At 40.8% G+C, this 16,874-nt stretch overlaps 1 protein-coding gene across 10 annotated transcripts in view; it reads right to left on the reverse strand.

The window, feature by feature from the left end:
* enah (ENAH actin regulator) overlaps window positions 1-16,874 on the reverse strand; it is a 143,507-nt gene that overhangs the window by 30,193 nt on the left and 96,440 nt on the right. For all 10 annotated transcript variants that reach the window (XM_026194527.2, XM_080289856.1, XM_026194518.2 and 7 more), the window contains exon 4: window positions 2,934-3,006. In XM_026194527.2, coding sequence (XP_026050312.2) covers window positions 2,934-3,006 — 73 coding nt within the window. The remainder of the gene's footprint in view (window positions 1-2,933; window positions 3,007-16,874) is intronic.

The following is a 16,874-nucleotide window of genomic DNA, read 5'->3' on the forward strand; positions in this document are numbered from 1 at the left end:
ACGTTTTCACTTCCTGCCTGTCTGTCATCTGCTGCTAAGTGTGGAATGTGACTGGAACTGGGAACAAGAGCATGGAAGGGAAGGTAAGAAGGAAGAGATCGATGACAGCAGGCAGAGACAAAACGGTAAAAGAGAAAAGCAATAGGGAAGTAGGAAAAAAAGCAAGAAGAAATGGAGGGGACGCCAGCTGCCAGATTCAAGTTCCCCTCCAACACAATTAGAAGTACTGAGGCCCACTTTCACAGAAATCACTGCACTTTTCCATTTATTTCTAATAATGAGATAAACTAAAACAAGTAATCTAATGTTTCCTTCCACTATGGGAAGAAGTTTGGTGGGTGGCCATGTCAAAAACACCATATAGATTATTGCGTTTTGCATGTGTCTGCAAGTCTAAGTTCCCTTTGAATTTTGCAGGAATGCAAAGATGATTTTGCAGTATGTTGGAAAAATCTGTCTTAAGCATTACTGGACTTGCTGTGGCAGCCGGTTAAAAAGGTGCATGTAAACAGTCTAAGTAGTCTATGCCAGAAGCACAAATGCAACACCGTTCTAATCAAATTACGAAATCCCCCCCCCCCAAAAAACAAACAAACAAACAAACAAACAAACAAACAAACAAATAAACAAACAAAAACAAAACAAAACCCCAAAACAAAGACCCCAGTTCAGCCAAAACCCACATTTACTCAATGCCTTCACTGTCTCGCAGTACACAATACTTTAAAATAATGACGTGTTCAGCAGGATTGGAGTTTGGTTATTTGGAGAATCATCACATTTGCAATGTGCTTGAACACCTGGATTGATCATGTTTCAAGTGTTACACATTTCACTTTGATGCCCCTATTTATTTCTCACTTCACTGTTAACTCCACGTAGTTGTAATAAGGTGTTGTTGGTTGACTCATGTGGCGCATTAAGACAAAACTATTAAGACAGCCAAGGCGTCTCAAGAATTGCTCTGCCTGTGAGAGTGCTGAACAGGTTCTGAACCTTAGCCAACAGCTGTGCTCCATTAATGCAGCCCGGTGTGTATCCATGTAACTGTGTGTGTAGCTGTTCCATGGTTTCTATATTACCTCAAGAACAAGTGGCCTTGTATGGAGAAGAAAAACAAGGTTTTGTTTGAGTGTATGCGCGCATAAGACTGTATATCCACAGCATTCAGAGGCCTTATGTTACAGCTGAGCTTTGCTGGTGTCACTAAGCACATAAAGATGACAATTGTTATTCTCTGCCGTTAATCATTTTAAAACAATAATACAGCCCAATCTCTGAGCATAGCTACTATTTTACCATTTGTTTATACTTAAATTTGGCCCACGGCTTTAAACTGTTCCCACAGACTGTATCTAAAAGATGGACCTCACCCACTGATGAATAATCTTATTTTATTTTCTTGATTTGCCATCACATTGCACGCTCAAACAGAAGTGACTCAATCACAAGAAGGTCTGTTCTAATTCCCACCTTGCTTTATCATTGTTCTAGGCATTAACCAGGGCCTTACAAACTTAACTTACGAAATAATCACCACTGTGTGCATAAAAATGCATGGTATGTCCTTCAATATCAATCATACAGATTATTCAATAACTTCTGTAACAAAGTAACGACATAATGGCTTGATCAGTATGAGGAGAAGAAGAGAGTGCAGGCAGAGTGGACATTGGTGTCAGAGGTGATCTGTGACAGATGGTAGTGAGACCTCACCAAAGAGAAAGAAGGAAAACTAAAAGTGGCAAAGTGTAAATGTTAGGATTTTTACTGAGTGTGAACAAGATGGACACAATTAGAAATGAGCATGTCAGAGGGACAGATCGGGTTCAGAAACTTGGAGCTACTGTTAGAGAGGCTAGGTGAGATAGTTTGGACATGTGCAGGAGGAGGGAGTCTGGATAATATAGGCAAAAGGATGGAGCTGCCAATCAGGAGGAAAACAGGAAGACCACAGGATGGATGTAGTGAAGGAGGACATGTAGAGGGTTGCTGGGATACGTTGAGATGGAGGCAGATTATCTGTTGTGGCTCCCTCTGAAGGGAGCAGCCGAAAGCCAACAACAATGAAGACGTAGCAGTAACTAATCTGATTACTGGATTTAGAGAGCAGGGAGGAGGAACGTAGTAAAGCGATGAGTTGAGAAAGGGAAATTATGTTTGGTGCAGTAAAGTGTGGTCAGACCAGAAACAACGGTCTTCTTCTGCTAACACAACATTAATTCTCTTTACAAGCATCTGCACAGACAGCATGCTAACATGCTAAAACAAAGTTAGAAGCAGCAAAGCAGCCAAAGCCTGATCTTCAACAGGTAACAAAAGCAGTGGTTAGTGTTGTAGCATCCATTTCTACCTGTCCTGTTCCTACAGCAGGAATAGGACCTGGTTTACAACTTTGTTGACAAAGATCCTGTGTGCATCCTCATTAGGACAGGGACATGTGTCAGCATGCGGGAATATAAGCTTTAGGCTTATATCAGCAGTCCCCGACCTTTTTTGCGCCACGTACCGGTTTATGTCAGGCAATATTTTCACGAACTGGGCTTGAGGTGTCACGGATAAATACAACAAAATCAGTACCAGTACCAAAAAAACAAAAGATTTACTCATAACACAAGGGAAAAGAACCAGGAAAAGGGAGTTAACGAAAAAAAAAAATCATGATAAAAACCCTAAAAATCATAAATTTCAAACGACTCACGGACCGGGGTTGGGGACCGCTGGTTTATATCATTACTGGTAATTATGTGCCATTATATTCCATGCCATGGTACAGTGTAACACAAAAGTAATGTAACAAGTAGTGTGAAGAAGTACTCGCCAGGTAGCGATTAATATCATGTATTACTTATTTCAATACATGATATGTAATGCATTACTTCGTGTTGGACCCTGCATTATGACAGACTTTAAGCATGAAAAGTAGTCCTTACCTCCTCTGCAGGTCCATCTCCTCTGGTGTGGGACCATTCTGAACCTGGGGGCCCTGTCTGGGCAACGTAGGACCTGTAGAGGGCAACACACACACACACACACACGCACACACACACACACACGCACACACACACGCACACACACACACGGCAACTGTTAGACATTTAGCTCACATGATCATTGTTCCAGTCAAAGCCTCTGACCTATCAAAATACAAGGTTTTTAAGGTAACCTGTGCAAAGAGCTGCTCAGAGCAGTTCATAGTGAAAGCAGGGAGATTCTCCTGGTTGCCATAGTAACCAAATTATCTGGCAAAATATCTGCAGTTTATCTGGCTTCTGTAGCTCTCTGGTGGCTTCATGTCCTGTAAAGCCATTTCTGGCAGACACTTGTTATTTGCTAAGAAAGGGAGGTAAATACTCGGAGCTGGACTGAAGCGCCAGGTCTGAGAGAAGAAAGAGAAAAAGCAGCACCACGAAGAAAAAACAAAACTAGCACCAAAAGGCTTTGTGGAATCTTTAACACGCTCACGTTTCATATTTGATCCAAACACGCAAACACTCAGTGCTTCCACATACATCTGCTACACTCCAGGTTCAAGTCATGCCACCACCCCACCCTCTTCCTGTAGGAACATTTGGATGCAGAGCAGTTCTCCCTTTCTTTTGTTAACTGAGATGCATCTCAGACTCCCAGGGGGGCTTTGAGCTTTCAGTTAGTTTTTTTTGTTTGTTTTTCCAAAGGAAACATCATCACAATAAAGAGCAGTGTGAAAAATAACAGGTACTTTAAGCTTAAAATAAAAGTAATAAACAATGATATGAGTTTCTGCAATGAAGTAAATTCAAAGTGTAGATGATGGAAATCACAGAATTAGCCCTGTTTCATTTGAAACACTGAATTTAGAACATCCAGTCATTTTTATAAAAGCTCAAAACCTTCTGAACAGAAACCGTCATGTATCCATATTAGTGTGTACCACAAATACTACAAGTTTCCAGTCATTCAGAGAACAATCGCCACCATATTACCCACTTTTCTCTTTTATCAGCCATTTTTATAACCAAGCAGGTACAGCAGATGTGTGTGAGAGTGTGTGTTTGTGTGTTTTGTATACACACAAAGCAATAGGAACTAGTCAGAATCATGCGAGCCGAACTGAAGACAAACACAATTTTCTGAGAATCTGCCAAGTCTGTCTGACAGTGACCTATCATGCTTTTATTCTTGTAAGTGTTACATTACAAATACAGTTTGAAATGATCTGCGGTAATTTTAAAATGACTCAATATCAGTGCAGCACCATGGGTCAACCATATTACGACGCGGCTGGGGGGAAAACGTAGAGCATCACAAATATGATTCCTGCAAGGAAGGACCAGTTTGACTATTATTGATCTTTTGAGGGGTAACATCAGCACCTAAACAGGAGAAAAGAAAGCTATTAACCAAAAAGGCTAAATCTTTATAACTACAAGGACTGCTTTTTTCAAAGAAGATATTTATGATTTGTACAAAATGAGTAATCTAGCTCTTCTAGACAGTAAACATCTGTTCACACAACAACAACACAGAAAAAGGTCTGATTGGAATAAGCAAGCCGGTCTTGTTAGATCCCATCTCCAGTCTAACACCAATGGCCGTCGGCCACCGAAAACTTCAATATTAATAAAATGCAGAAGAAAATGAACAGCATCCCCCATAGGCAGGGAGCTGTGAACACAATATGCAGCATCTGCAATTGCAAGCAGGTTTTGTCTGATTGGCTGCCCCTTATAAATGGGAAGTAGGTGGGTCTTCTGTGCCCAGAGCCATAGCTGTGTGCCTGAAATGGCCAAATGATGGCCTCTCTGTGACTCTATGCAGATCTGAGAGTAGAAAATAGAACATTTTTTAATTGTTGTTTAATATAAAAAATAAAATAAAATAAAAAGGTAAAACAAATCCTGCATGAGTGAAACACTGACAGCTCTGTGTACTTTACACTCACTAATGAGCTAACTTTTACCTAAAGAGGGGCATTAGTCAGAAGGACCAAAGTGGTGCTGTGTACATAAAACACACACAGCAATGAGAAGCTTCTGGATCTGCACGGAGCAGATTTGAGTGTAATTAGTATTCAGCCAAGTCCTGACCGTATCAACAGACCGAGACAGAAAGATAAAAGGGGCTGAATCTGGGCTGCAACCAGGCTCATGACTGCATCTGAATACCAACGTGCTCACACACATTGCCTCTACTTAACACTGCCATTGGTATTGACAGCAGCTACTTTTCCCACAAGGGGAGAATACGAGGTTTGCCACGTCTGTGTCAAAGCAATCAGAGCACAGGAACAACAGCTCTCTTTATGTTACTTCCTTTTCTTCCACTTGCCTTATCTCAGCATTTTTTGTTCAATTTCAGACTTTTAGGTCATCTGCAAGAAATGGTGAAGGATTTTCTGTCACCATAAAAGGCCACTTGACAAAAGAGTATCCAAGCAGAAATAGCCAAATATTTGGAATACAGATTATCGAGTTAAAAGGGGAGGTATGAGTCAGCGTGGTGCCATTAAGGCCTTCATTTATCAGTCGTAAATACTAGCTGTTTGTTTTGAGGACAGGTCCATACCATAAAAAACAAAAAACCTACTTGATTAAAATATGACTGATCTCTCCTTCAAGGCCATCTACTAAACACTTCTGGACCATTTTAAGACGTTAAATCAAAACTGTGACCCTTCAGCTTGATTCATTTTTTCCATTTTCCAGAAAGCAAAAAACACAAAAAAGACAATGGAGGCAAAAAAAAAGAAAAGAAAAAAAAAGCTGTCCGCAAGAGATGGCCCAGAACGCAGTTCAGATCATTCACATAATTTTATGTGAGTGTTCTCCCAAAGACACCTCAGGGTGTTGCAGTAGAAGCTTGGATTGCCACAAACACCCAAGTGGAAGACTGTGGGCATGGATAAAATCCTTTGGGGTGCTCAACTGGATGGGATGTGGGAAATGTGCAGAATGTGCCAATGCCTTGGGCTCTGGTTCAAATTATCATGAGATGCTCCTGTGCAGTTTGTGTGTTGTGATGGAGAGCCGCGTCTATCTGGGGAAAACTGCTGCCTTCAGGGAACCCCTTTGCTTTGGAAGTACAAATGTACTCAGTTATTTGTTTGAACCCTGCACTGTCACAACACGTAACACTGATATATTCACCTACATCCAAGTTATCTGATATTTACGACACTGTTTTTGTTACCTTTTTGTAAGTTGATTATATAAAGCAAAGAAAGTTTTATTTTTCATTAAATTCCATTAGGCATTTGAATTTTTTAAATTTCTAAATCTTCCAATTTAGCTTTCATATTTGTGAGGAAACGCTGGTTTTACTACAGGATTTCAATAGCTGGATAAATTATAGAGAGTCTAGTCTTTATTTACGCACTCAGAAATGAGATATGTAGATTCCAATTTAAAAATTATTTGTTTGAAAGAAAACTTAGCATGGTGACACGTTTTGGTGACACCCCAAGATTTTAGCATTTATCTGGTGCCAGTTTATTACCAAAGAAAAAGAAGAAACCTTTAACCTCGGCTCAGCTAACTAATGCTACCACACCCTGTCATCTACACATAGACACAGACAATCATACGCTCTCATATTTACACTTATGGGCAATTTAGAGTTACCAATTAACCTAACCCCACTAACTGCATGTCTTTGGACTGTGGGAGGAAGCCGGAGTACCTGGAGAGAATTCACGCCAACACAGAGAGAACATGCGAACTCCACACAGAAAGGCCCTGGCCTGATGATGGAATTGAACTCAGGACTTTCTTGCTGTGAGGCAACAGTGCTAACCGCCCTACCACCCCAATTTTTGAACCTCTCATTTTTATTCATGAATTTAAAACAGGCTAACACAGAGTGACACATAACCATTCACCATCACAACAGCAGCCATTTGTTATATTGGCTAACTGAAGTTATATTAGTAACTTCACTATCAAGTTTATCAGTCAGATATGTTTTGCTAGTTTAGTCCCTGGTAAATGGATCTGTATTCACGCAGACCCAGATGGATGCACTGGGGCTACAGTACCTTGTGTACAAAAAAAAACAAACCCCATGGAAAATATCAAAAAAAATATCCACAAAACAGCAAGGCTGCGAAAGGTGAACCGCATCAAAGAGAGGGACCACTGTATTTATGAGAGATGTGAGTTTGCTAGTCCTGAGCAAGAAATGCAGATCAACTCCTAAATATTTATTTGTTGAAATAACACATGAAGACGAAAACATGTGCTTAATTTTTGGAGAGCAGGTTTCTGTGAGGATTACTTAGAATCGCCATTACAAGACTAAACACACAGAAATACAAGAACCTTACAGATGCAGAGCAGAGACAGACAGCTGAAGGACTGCTAGCAAACCTGCAAACACAAGGACTTTTTAACCAAACTTTATACATCCATTTACCATAAAACTAGCTAAAAACTGTAATCCATTCTTTGATGGTGGCTGTTGCAGTAAAAAGAAGAAGGAGAAAAAAGAAGCAAGAATATGGAACTTGAGCGCTTCAGTTGGAAAACAAAGCAGGCAATTTTGACTTTTCCTCCTGTTTATTTGTGTAATAAATGCAATAGTCTGAGAGCTGGCAGCCATGTACTGAATGAAAGAGGCTTCTACAGGAAGTCATTTGTTCAGAGGTAACATGCCTGGATAGGCTCAGCTGAAAACTGGCATGATAATAAATACCTAATGTTGATTCTAAAACTTAGAAGACACCTGATTTTATATTTGAGAAAATAACTACAGGAGTTATAAAGAGTGGCTAAGCTGTGACTTCAGATTCTGATTTATGTAAAAAGCACAAAGCACAGAGCGTCCTTAGATTGTTGATAAATATCACAGAGGGGGAAAGGATTAGCACAAGCTAACATGGTTTGTGTGTGTTACCATCAGGATCCCAAAACTGAATATCAAAAACTAACACAGAAAATAGATGCAGCTTAGCACTTAAATAACAAACACAATGCTCTTAAAGCTACAGTGCCTTAAAAAAAAAAAAGGAAAAAGGAAACACTTCAGAGACACTTTAATCCCTAAACGTCAACATTGTGTACTGATTATCCCCAGCACAAAGTAAATCTGAACAAGACTGATACAGAGCACTTTTTTTGTTACCACCTCTGCATGTAGCTATCCATCTACTGTGATCCAAATCATCTCATCTTATTACCATGATGATTTCCTTCTAGTCCAGTCTTGAAATATTATCAAATGAAGGCAGTCTATATCTGCAACTGCTGACATGGTCCCTTGTCTCCATCTTCCACTGCCTGTGGGTGTAATTGTGTTACTGTCTGCTCTAATAGAGCTTATGTGCTAATGACAAGACTCAGACAGCAGCCTAGCAGGGCAACAGCCCCAAAAGCTGCTCAGGAGGGATGACTTTAAATCAAATCACCGGGTCAGACGCTCATTTAGGCCTCGTTTTCTCATTAGACCAAGCTTTTTATTACTGTATCTTAGTATTTAACTATTTAGCACAAGGAAGGCAAACGCCAAACCTGCCGGTGCTCGGAATGCTTTCTCAAAACACAGCCAGCCTCCCTTTTTGTCAAATGGATCGTCTCCTTAGAGCTGAAGTGATCCAATGACCCCAGACAACAGCACTTGGGAAAGGCTGGGAAAACAGGCAGAGAAAAAAGTAAAGCCAAAGACAAGTAGGAGGTTTAACAAAAAAAACAAAAAAAAAAAAAGCAGTATATCATTAGATCACCATCAAGGTCTAAAACACTTTTTTGGAAACAAGAGTATTGGCAATGTGTCATCTCAGCAGGAGTACAAGGGAGATAATAGTTTATAGGAGATAACAGAAAATCTATAATTGCCATCCACTCACAAATCTGATAAGTAACTTTTCTTGAGCAACCTTGAAATGTCCTGCAGATACACACAAGTACAGTAGCCACTGACAGCCATCACTCCTGTATACCTACATGAGGGCAGCGTCATTGTGGGCCTCCTCTGGCAGCAAACGTAGCGCCACAGTCCGTGTGAGGCCCCGTCTGAACCGTTGCCAGGCCTCAGAGTCACTACCACCCTGCTGCCAGCTCCTCTTGTACAGTCCTGGGACGTCACATATAAAACCATAGCTCGGGCTCTCCAGAGTTTCCTCTGTCAATTCCTTGTGCCTTAGCTGTGCAGTGCCCACAGTGAGGGAGGTTTCTAACGCAGACTGATGCTTACGAGCAAAAGTTCCGTCAAAAGAAGACTCCTTTTAATAAAATAGCAGTGGCACAAGTTCTTTATTCTCTGCAGTCTGATGTCCTGATATCCCAATATCCGGACGGTGCAACTTTAAAAATGATGCTGGAATGCTGGGTGTGGTTTCTCTTTGTGCCAGTTCTCCAACAGATTAGAATTGATGGAAACAAAAGGAAGAGGGGAGGGAGGGATATAAAGTAGGAGGGAGGGATGAGCATAAGAGGGAGTGAGAGAGAGCAAAACTGCTGGAGATTCAGAGTGAGTAGAAAGAAACTGATGGGACATAAAAGGAAGATAAAGAGGCCAAAGGAAAAGAAATAGACCGGGTGTTGTGTACGTAATGTGGTACGATGGATTCCCTACCTGATGGGTTGGTCCACCGGTTTGTACTTCCTGGATCTAATCTATTATTTATGCACTGGATACAGAGAAGGACACATGCTGCTGCTCTCAATATCATTACCAGCATGTGCATGGAGATGTAGAGGGACTGAAACTCCACGGTTTGTCGTTTCACATAAATGTAGAATACCTAAATTATTCATTCAGATGACAAGAAATGGCATCAAACAGAAAGGCTTAGTTCACCCAAGTTAGAACACCATATAATGTCTAGACCTACAGACAGAGTGGATTTTCTTCTGTGAAATTCTCAAACGGACTAGCCACAGAAAAAAGTGTAACAATTAGAAAGACCTCTTTGAGCAAGCACCTGGCGACAGTGGGAAGGAAAAACTCAGTTTTAACAGGAAAAAACCAGGCTCAGGGAAGGGCAGCCATCTGCTTCGACTGTTTAGGGAGGGTGACTCCATGTAATTCCTGGACACCGAGCTCACACTCAAGCCCTAAAGACCATCCAAATAATATTTATAATCGATAAACAAAAGTATTTATAGCCTGTTGTCTGAGCCTGGAGTAGAATAAACATCAGTCTCAGTTCTCCAGACATCAGTCTGAATACAATCCAAACACCACTTTCAATATACTAGAAGATTTTTTGTTAGCCCATAATAAAAATAAAGATCAGAAATGTACATATTAAAGTTCTGGGTAGACAGAAACATCGAGGTTTAAAAGTAGTTTGGCTTAGTCAGTAGTGATATTAATATTTACCCCCCAAGCACTTGCTTATGATGTTTTGTTGCTATTTATTCACACACTTTGTGTCTGAGGAAAAAAAAGATACTGTTTTCAGTTCTATTGGTGAATGCCATTTAATGATCATTTACCAACGACAGTATCAGCCAAGCATCAGTACGGCTGCATCCCTGCTATGAACCAAGGTAACTGAAAGACAGGTAAGTCTGCTATTTTCTTCCATTGTGTTGGAGGCAGAAATCTCAGAATGATGGATGAGAAATTGTGCAAACAAGATTAAAACAGCTGTTTTGCTTGCTGGAAATGCAACGCTAGTCTGACAACCGTCTGACCTGAGGATGTCAGGGTCTGCACAGGACGGGGGTGCAGCATGGACTACAAGTCTACAATTAAGCTGGTACTAAACCAAGGTGATGTATTACTGGAAACAAACTATTTTATTATTTTTTTGAATCAATGACATGGTAACGATATTATTTTTGAGCTCACAGGAATTAAACAGCAATATTTCAGTCCTTTCCGATGTTTTATAAATCATTTATAATTTATAGAATATACTTCATTTTATTGACCAAACAAAACAAAAGCAGGAAAAAAAAAACTGTTTTTTTTTTTTTGTGGGGGGGGGGGGGGGGGTTGTTTTTTTTTTTTTTTTTAAAGTCAGGTTGAGCAAGCTTAAACTTTTTTGGTTCTATCCTCCACGTCTCATCAAAAATGAATATGGTGATTACCTTTTTTTTTTTTAAAAACCCAACCTTAGCATTAGTTATCAGAGCTATCTGATATGATCTGGACACAAAACACAAAAGTAAAGGGGGGGAAAAAAAGGTGCCATCAAACCTCGCAACCATCCCGTTTATACAAGTGAGGAGCTGACACTGTCAACTGCCAATAGGTCAAGGTATTTCTGTAGTGTATGTGTCTGCAGTGGACAAGCATTTATTCACTTCATTTCTCTATAAACATGTCCATCCGTCAAACCCTTAGGCACCAACATGCTAAAAAGCACACGGGGTTATAAATAATCTATGAAGCTCCGAGTTTCTGCTTTGGTACACACTTTGATCCACAGAGCCTTACGGTGTCACGAGGTCCTACATTTTTTAGCACACATGGCTACAGGGAGAACCAAAGCCAACAGCGTGTTAAGATACAGTCAGAGACATGCTGCCCTGGAAAACCGAATGAAATTCGAAATTGAAACTGCCTTCACACAGTCAAAGGTAACATGTAAGACAAATGTCCACAGCCAGCTTGATTTAGACTGTCTGGCACAAAGCTCAGACAGCAGGATTACAGGGACAACTTTTTACACACCTAAAGCTCACAGCGTCATATAGATCATGATGTCATCCTCCAAGGTCTGTTGTCGGGTAAAGTGGCCGCATCTATAGCCCATGCAGTAAGAGAGAACACGGCCGATCTACAGAAGTACATTATTCTAATCAAATCAGATTTTGGTCATATTTACCAGCTCAGAGCATTGAACTAACTCCATAAAATCGCTTCCATTGCATTTGCTTAATTCTGTTTACCACCCATAGAACAATAACAGTTTACTGAACTGCGTTTGAGTCCAACTGTGTAGCCAAATACGTATGCTGAGTGAAGCATTGTGTCTTCTGGCCATCATGAAAGGATGCAGGTGTAAGGTGCTTCAACAATATCTTGAATATCTGTCTAGTCATTACATCCTTTTTTTTTTTTTTTAATCTCCAGTTTGTTCTGCGGGTGTCTGCAGTTCTCCTACTGGCCAAATGCAGGCAGGATTGAGAGAGTTACTAGAAAACTAAGTATTTGTGACAGAGCCGGGAATGTGCCGTCCGCCTCAATCTCGTGCTTCCTGCTGAAGTCTGTGTCTTCGGGAAAGGAAGGTGAAATGGTTCTCCATCAATAACCATTATATTAGATAGCCAAGTAAATGGCTCATCTGGCACATAAACCTTTAAATTCTCTGCGTGGCTTCCAGCTTTCCTCATCAATTGCTCTGCCGCTGCCTGTCCAATCCCTTACCTCTGTTAACCTCATCCATTACTTCATTAATTTAAAGCAACCTTGCCATGACCTGATTGGATGGCTGACATTACACTAAGCAGGAACTTAAAAGCTCATAGATGCACTCCACCATCAAAAGCAGTGACTTTCAAGCTATTGGTTACTGGGATTCAAAAGCCTTCTCTCTTTGCAAAGCGAAGACACCAGAGTGAAATCTCTTCTTTGAAAATGGCTGATCCAGATGTTCCGTTGCTGCCGTTTTAAAAGATTTTAAAGATTTAACGTGTTCTTTTTATGTGTCCAAATTTAAAAGAACTTGGGCCTCTGGAAACCCCTGTTAAATCATTGACAAATTAAAATCTGAATTTGTGAATTTCTTCTTGATTTCATTTTTTACCATGCTGTTCAAGGTCAAGCTTAAAAGCTGTTACTCCTTAAATCAGAAAAACAACTTAAAAAGACAGGTGTTAGGAGTTAGATTCACACAGAATTTGCATCATTACAGGACCTCAATCAGAGAGAGTACATTAATTATTATGTTAATTAGCGACAAATCCTGTTACAGACAGACGTGCAGGAGATTTAAGTAGCTGCGGGTCCAGGCTGAGCTGAGCCGTCTCCATCTGTTTCTGTATCTCCGACTCACTCAATGTGTCAAAGGATTATTTTGGGGCTCGTGGGAGTCACAATGTCTAGAGGGGCAGTAGGGTAATGATATCTATACCTCTGCTCAGCTACACATTTCAATCACCACCCCTTGAATGACTGCTGGAAATCCAATTCCAACCCAGTGCTCTGTCAGAATATCTGAGTGACAGGGCAGGGATGATTCTGAATCCATGTCAAACGACAGGGATCATCTGTCAGTGTGACACAACCTACAAACATGTACTTAATATAGTTTCAGATCTGCCCGGCAACCTGCAGAATCGAGGGTTATGGTAAACACTTGGAACTAGGGGAAAGCAGGGGGTTTGACTTAGAGGGGACCAGATGATCAATTCAACAACTGGATCACATAAGAAATTATTAACTGGTCAATCACTTCCCTCTAAATGTTAATTAAATGTAACTAATTTGTTGGTTGCAGACTCGCATGTAGAGCCAAACTGTTTGTGCCAACCTGTTTGGATGTAATGCAATGGCCCATCTACAGCAGGATGGAACCCAATGGTCCTGATCCAAGGACAGAATGAGTTCCACACACAGATAAAAACAGAAAACAGGGCTGGCTTGGGTGTTCCTGTAAAGCTGCTCCCTCTACCTTACCCACGAGAATCTTTCACACACACAAAACCAATACTGTCATGAATTATATATTACTGAATGACTCATTATAGCTCGACAGGCTAATGGTAGCAGCAGCAGCAGCAGCAACAAGGATGGATCAGTTTGGACAAGAATGTGAGAGGAAAACACTACCAGACAGCAACAAAGTAGCTGTAGTCACATGGAGTGTTCAGTCACCTCCCCCCCACAGTCTTCAATGTGAAAACTTGAATTAGAGAACGAAGAAAAAACAAAACAAAACAGAAATTAGAGATAAGCCTAAGTGGGGATGAGGAATGCAGCACAAGAGGGGGCAGCTGTACATAAAACTGCTTCATCAGCTTCTCCGGTAAAATGAGTCTCCGATCATTCAGAACTGGCAGTGAGTGCTCAAAAAGTGCCGAAAGGCTCATTTTGTCAGCATTAAATGACAAGAAATGGCAGCAGATTATTTTAGACTGAGAGAAGAGAGCATTCTGTGGGTAAATAATAAGACCTATTATCTATCTTCTTTTTCTTTTTTTTAAATTTGATATTTCATCATGTCAGAGCATTCCTCCAGTCTGCGACATCTTATGTGTGCAGGAACGTCGAGTTTCTTTTCCATGACTTGGAGTTGGGACACCGCAACAAAGTTTGCATTTTTTGGTCTAATTTTTGCTATTTGAATCTAAGAAAGGTTTAAAGACAAGACAGCAGTGGAGATCCTTTAATTATACTACCACTCTGCTGATACCCTCCCAGCTCCTACAGATTCACACAAATTGTATTTAGCACATGATTAATGAGTAACAGCTGAATGACACAGATTCGCTTGACGCAATGAATCTTTGCATTCCATGCTATAAGATTAAAGCACATATGACTTTGTGGGAATGCAATGATGAGCAGGAAATTTGGCACACACCATATAACTGGCCATTAACCAGAGACCAAAAGATGGAAACTTATTAGTGTGACTCAAGTCTTGTGGTGTCTGAGGATGTTTTGACCATCTGAGCTGAAAAATGATGACAGCCATAATTACAGCGTGGTTGTTTGGCTTTTTAACTCAAGTGTTTTGTTTACTTCCTCGTGAGTTTTGGCAAAGTTGAGCAAGATTTGGTTTCGGTGAGGGTTTTCTAGATTCATTATGATGTTTCCACTGAATTGGGCCTGTACCCAAAAGAATACATGCCTTAAAGCTGCATATTCTAAGTACTGGTCTATATTCTAGATAAAGTAAGCAATGTTTCTTCCTGCTTAAAGGCCAATACTAACTGGTTTCCCAAACTATCATAATATTTATTGTAGTGATAATTAGAAACTATTGCAAAGTTTTACACAGTAATATTCAGCCAGTATAGTAAAATTGCAAGGATTCCATATTAGCATGCCTCCGTTTATGGTAATTCTTTTTTTTCTTTTTTTTAAACCAGATTTCCCAACCTTAGAATTTAAAAAAAAAAAAAATGGCTGTAGCTTCTAAATCTGAAAAATGAAGAGGCAAGTACTGTTGAAAAAAGAAGTCCAGTTTTATAGTAAACTAGGAAAATGGGGAAAAGGGCTGTGAGCACTTAAGTACCACCAACTTGAGTGAGGGAACAGGAAGGGAACTAAAATAGCTCATTTCAGACAGTGGATGATTAAGGGGGTTGCAAATGCGAAGCTGCTATAACAAAGTGAACAAATGAAAATATGGAGCTGAAGAGGAGCATGAAATATCCCGTGTAACATTTGTTCAGAGTCGTCTTAGGTTAGTTGGCTTCGCACTCTGTACTCTGGAAGCCGGTCAGTGGGCTTTTTGGTATTTCCGTACTCATAGCTGTGTTTTTATGCTTGGACGGCCTGTCAAACAAATCATTACATATATCACACCCAGCTGGCAAACACAAAGGAGGACTTGTGCTGTGGCTCACATGTACAATTAAACTTGTTTCTCTTTCAAAGATCATGAGACCATGGCAACTATGGTCAATCTTCCCTCCAGCCTTTTGACACTGTTGCTACACGACAACTAGAGCACAGCTTAACCAATGAAATTACAGGAGAGCTCTGCAGCCAATCAGGTTTCTGCAGAGTCCTCACTTCCGACTGACATGTGTCTGAGACTCATGGGACAAAATGCTTAGACACGCTGAGAAGGCGGCAGTGGAATATATTCATGTTTGACTGTTCATTTAACTCGACGACAGTAATGACATGATGGTTTACTGATGGATAAATCTTTGTGCCCATAACAGGTGTTCTATTAAAAAGCATATGAAATATAAGCAGTATTTGCAGCTTCTTTAAAACAACAGCAAACAGAGTGTTTGTCTGTTGTTTTTTAATCTTGATAAACAGCTCAAAATTAATTTTTAAAATTTCTTTTATTAATAAAAAAAAAATCGTTTGTAGTTTTACAAAAATACAAACGATTTTGCCTCATCATGCATAATCTAAAGACCAAACAGAGACACGCAAGACAACATAAAACAGCCAAGCAGATAGGTGCTCCGGTTCAACACTTCTGCCAGGCTGACTACTCACTCCTGAGGATGATTTGAGCGCGGCTGATCTTCTGCTGCTCCTGGGGGAATCTGTGAACTCTTGCTGCGGCCGGCATGTCTGCGGATACTTCTGCAATGTATTTCTCTTTTTAAACTCTGTCACTTACTCTGTCCTGTTGCACACAACTTTCCTTTTGCCTCGGTCTCTCTAGTCCAGCTGTGCAGTCGTCTGCAAACTCGCGTTTGATGCCAGAGACCATGAGCTCATCGAGAAATAGAGGGGGAGGGGGGGGGGGGGGGGGCTTCTGATGCAAGCGTGATCACACGCTGTCATGTTAAAACAAGAAAAACACATGCCAGACTGGTGTGGTGGACAGTTGCTGGGGGGAGTGCCGGACCCCAAAATGTTTACGCATTGCTCTCACTCATCCGTGACCTGCAACCCCCCCCCCCCCCTCCCGGTGGTCCAGGGACATACAGGCTGTTTCTATGAGATGAGGGATGAAATGTGCCTTTCTCTTCACCTCCAGCTCTCAGGTTTCACCCCCTCCTCTGCAACAAAGGTTTCACAACATCCAGAGCCACATGCTCTATACTGCTGGCAGGAACAGTGAGGACTCAAAATAAATTGATGAGCCGCACTTAGCAACTTTTCACACATCTCTGTGGAGACAAGCTTTTGCCAACTCCAACTGTGGCTACCCAGACAAAAAGAGCAGAGAATACAACTCTACTCTACGCTTTAACTGCCTAACTGCTAGCTTTTCTCTCCTCCATTTGGTGAATGTACATTTACTCAAGGTAATGCTCCATTAAAAGAACAAGCCAGGGGCAGAAGCTTTAGGAAGGTAGAAG

Source organism: Astatotilapia calliptera, chromosome 15, assembly GCF_964374335.1.
Source record: "Astatotilapia calliptera chromosome 15, fAstCal68.1, whole genome shotgun sequence".
Taxonomy (NCBI): domain Eukaryota; kingdom Metazoa; phylum Chordata; class Actinopteri; order Cichliformes; family Cichlidae; genus Astatotilapia; species Astatotilapia calliptera.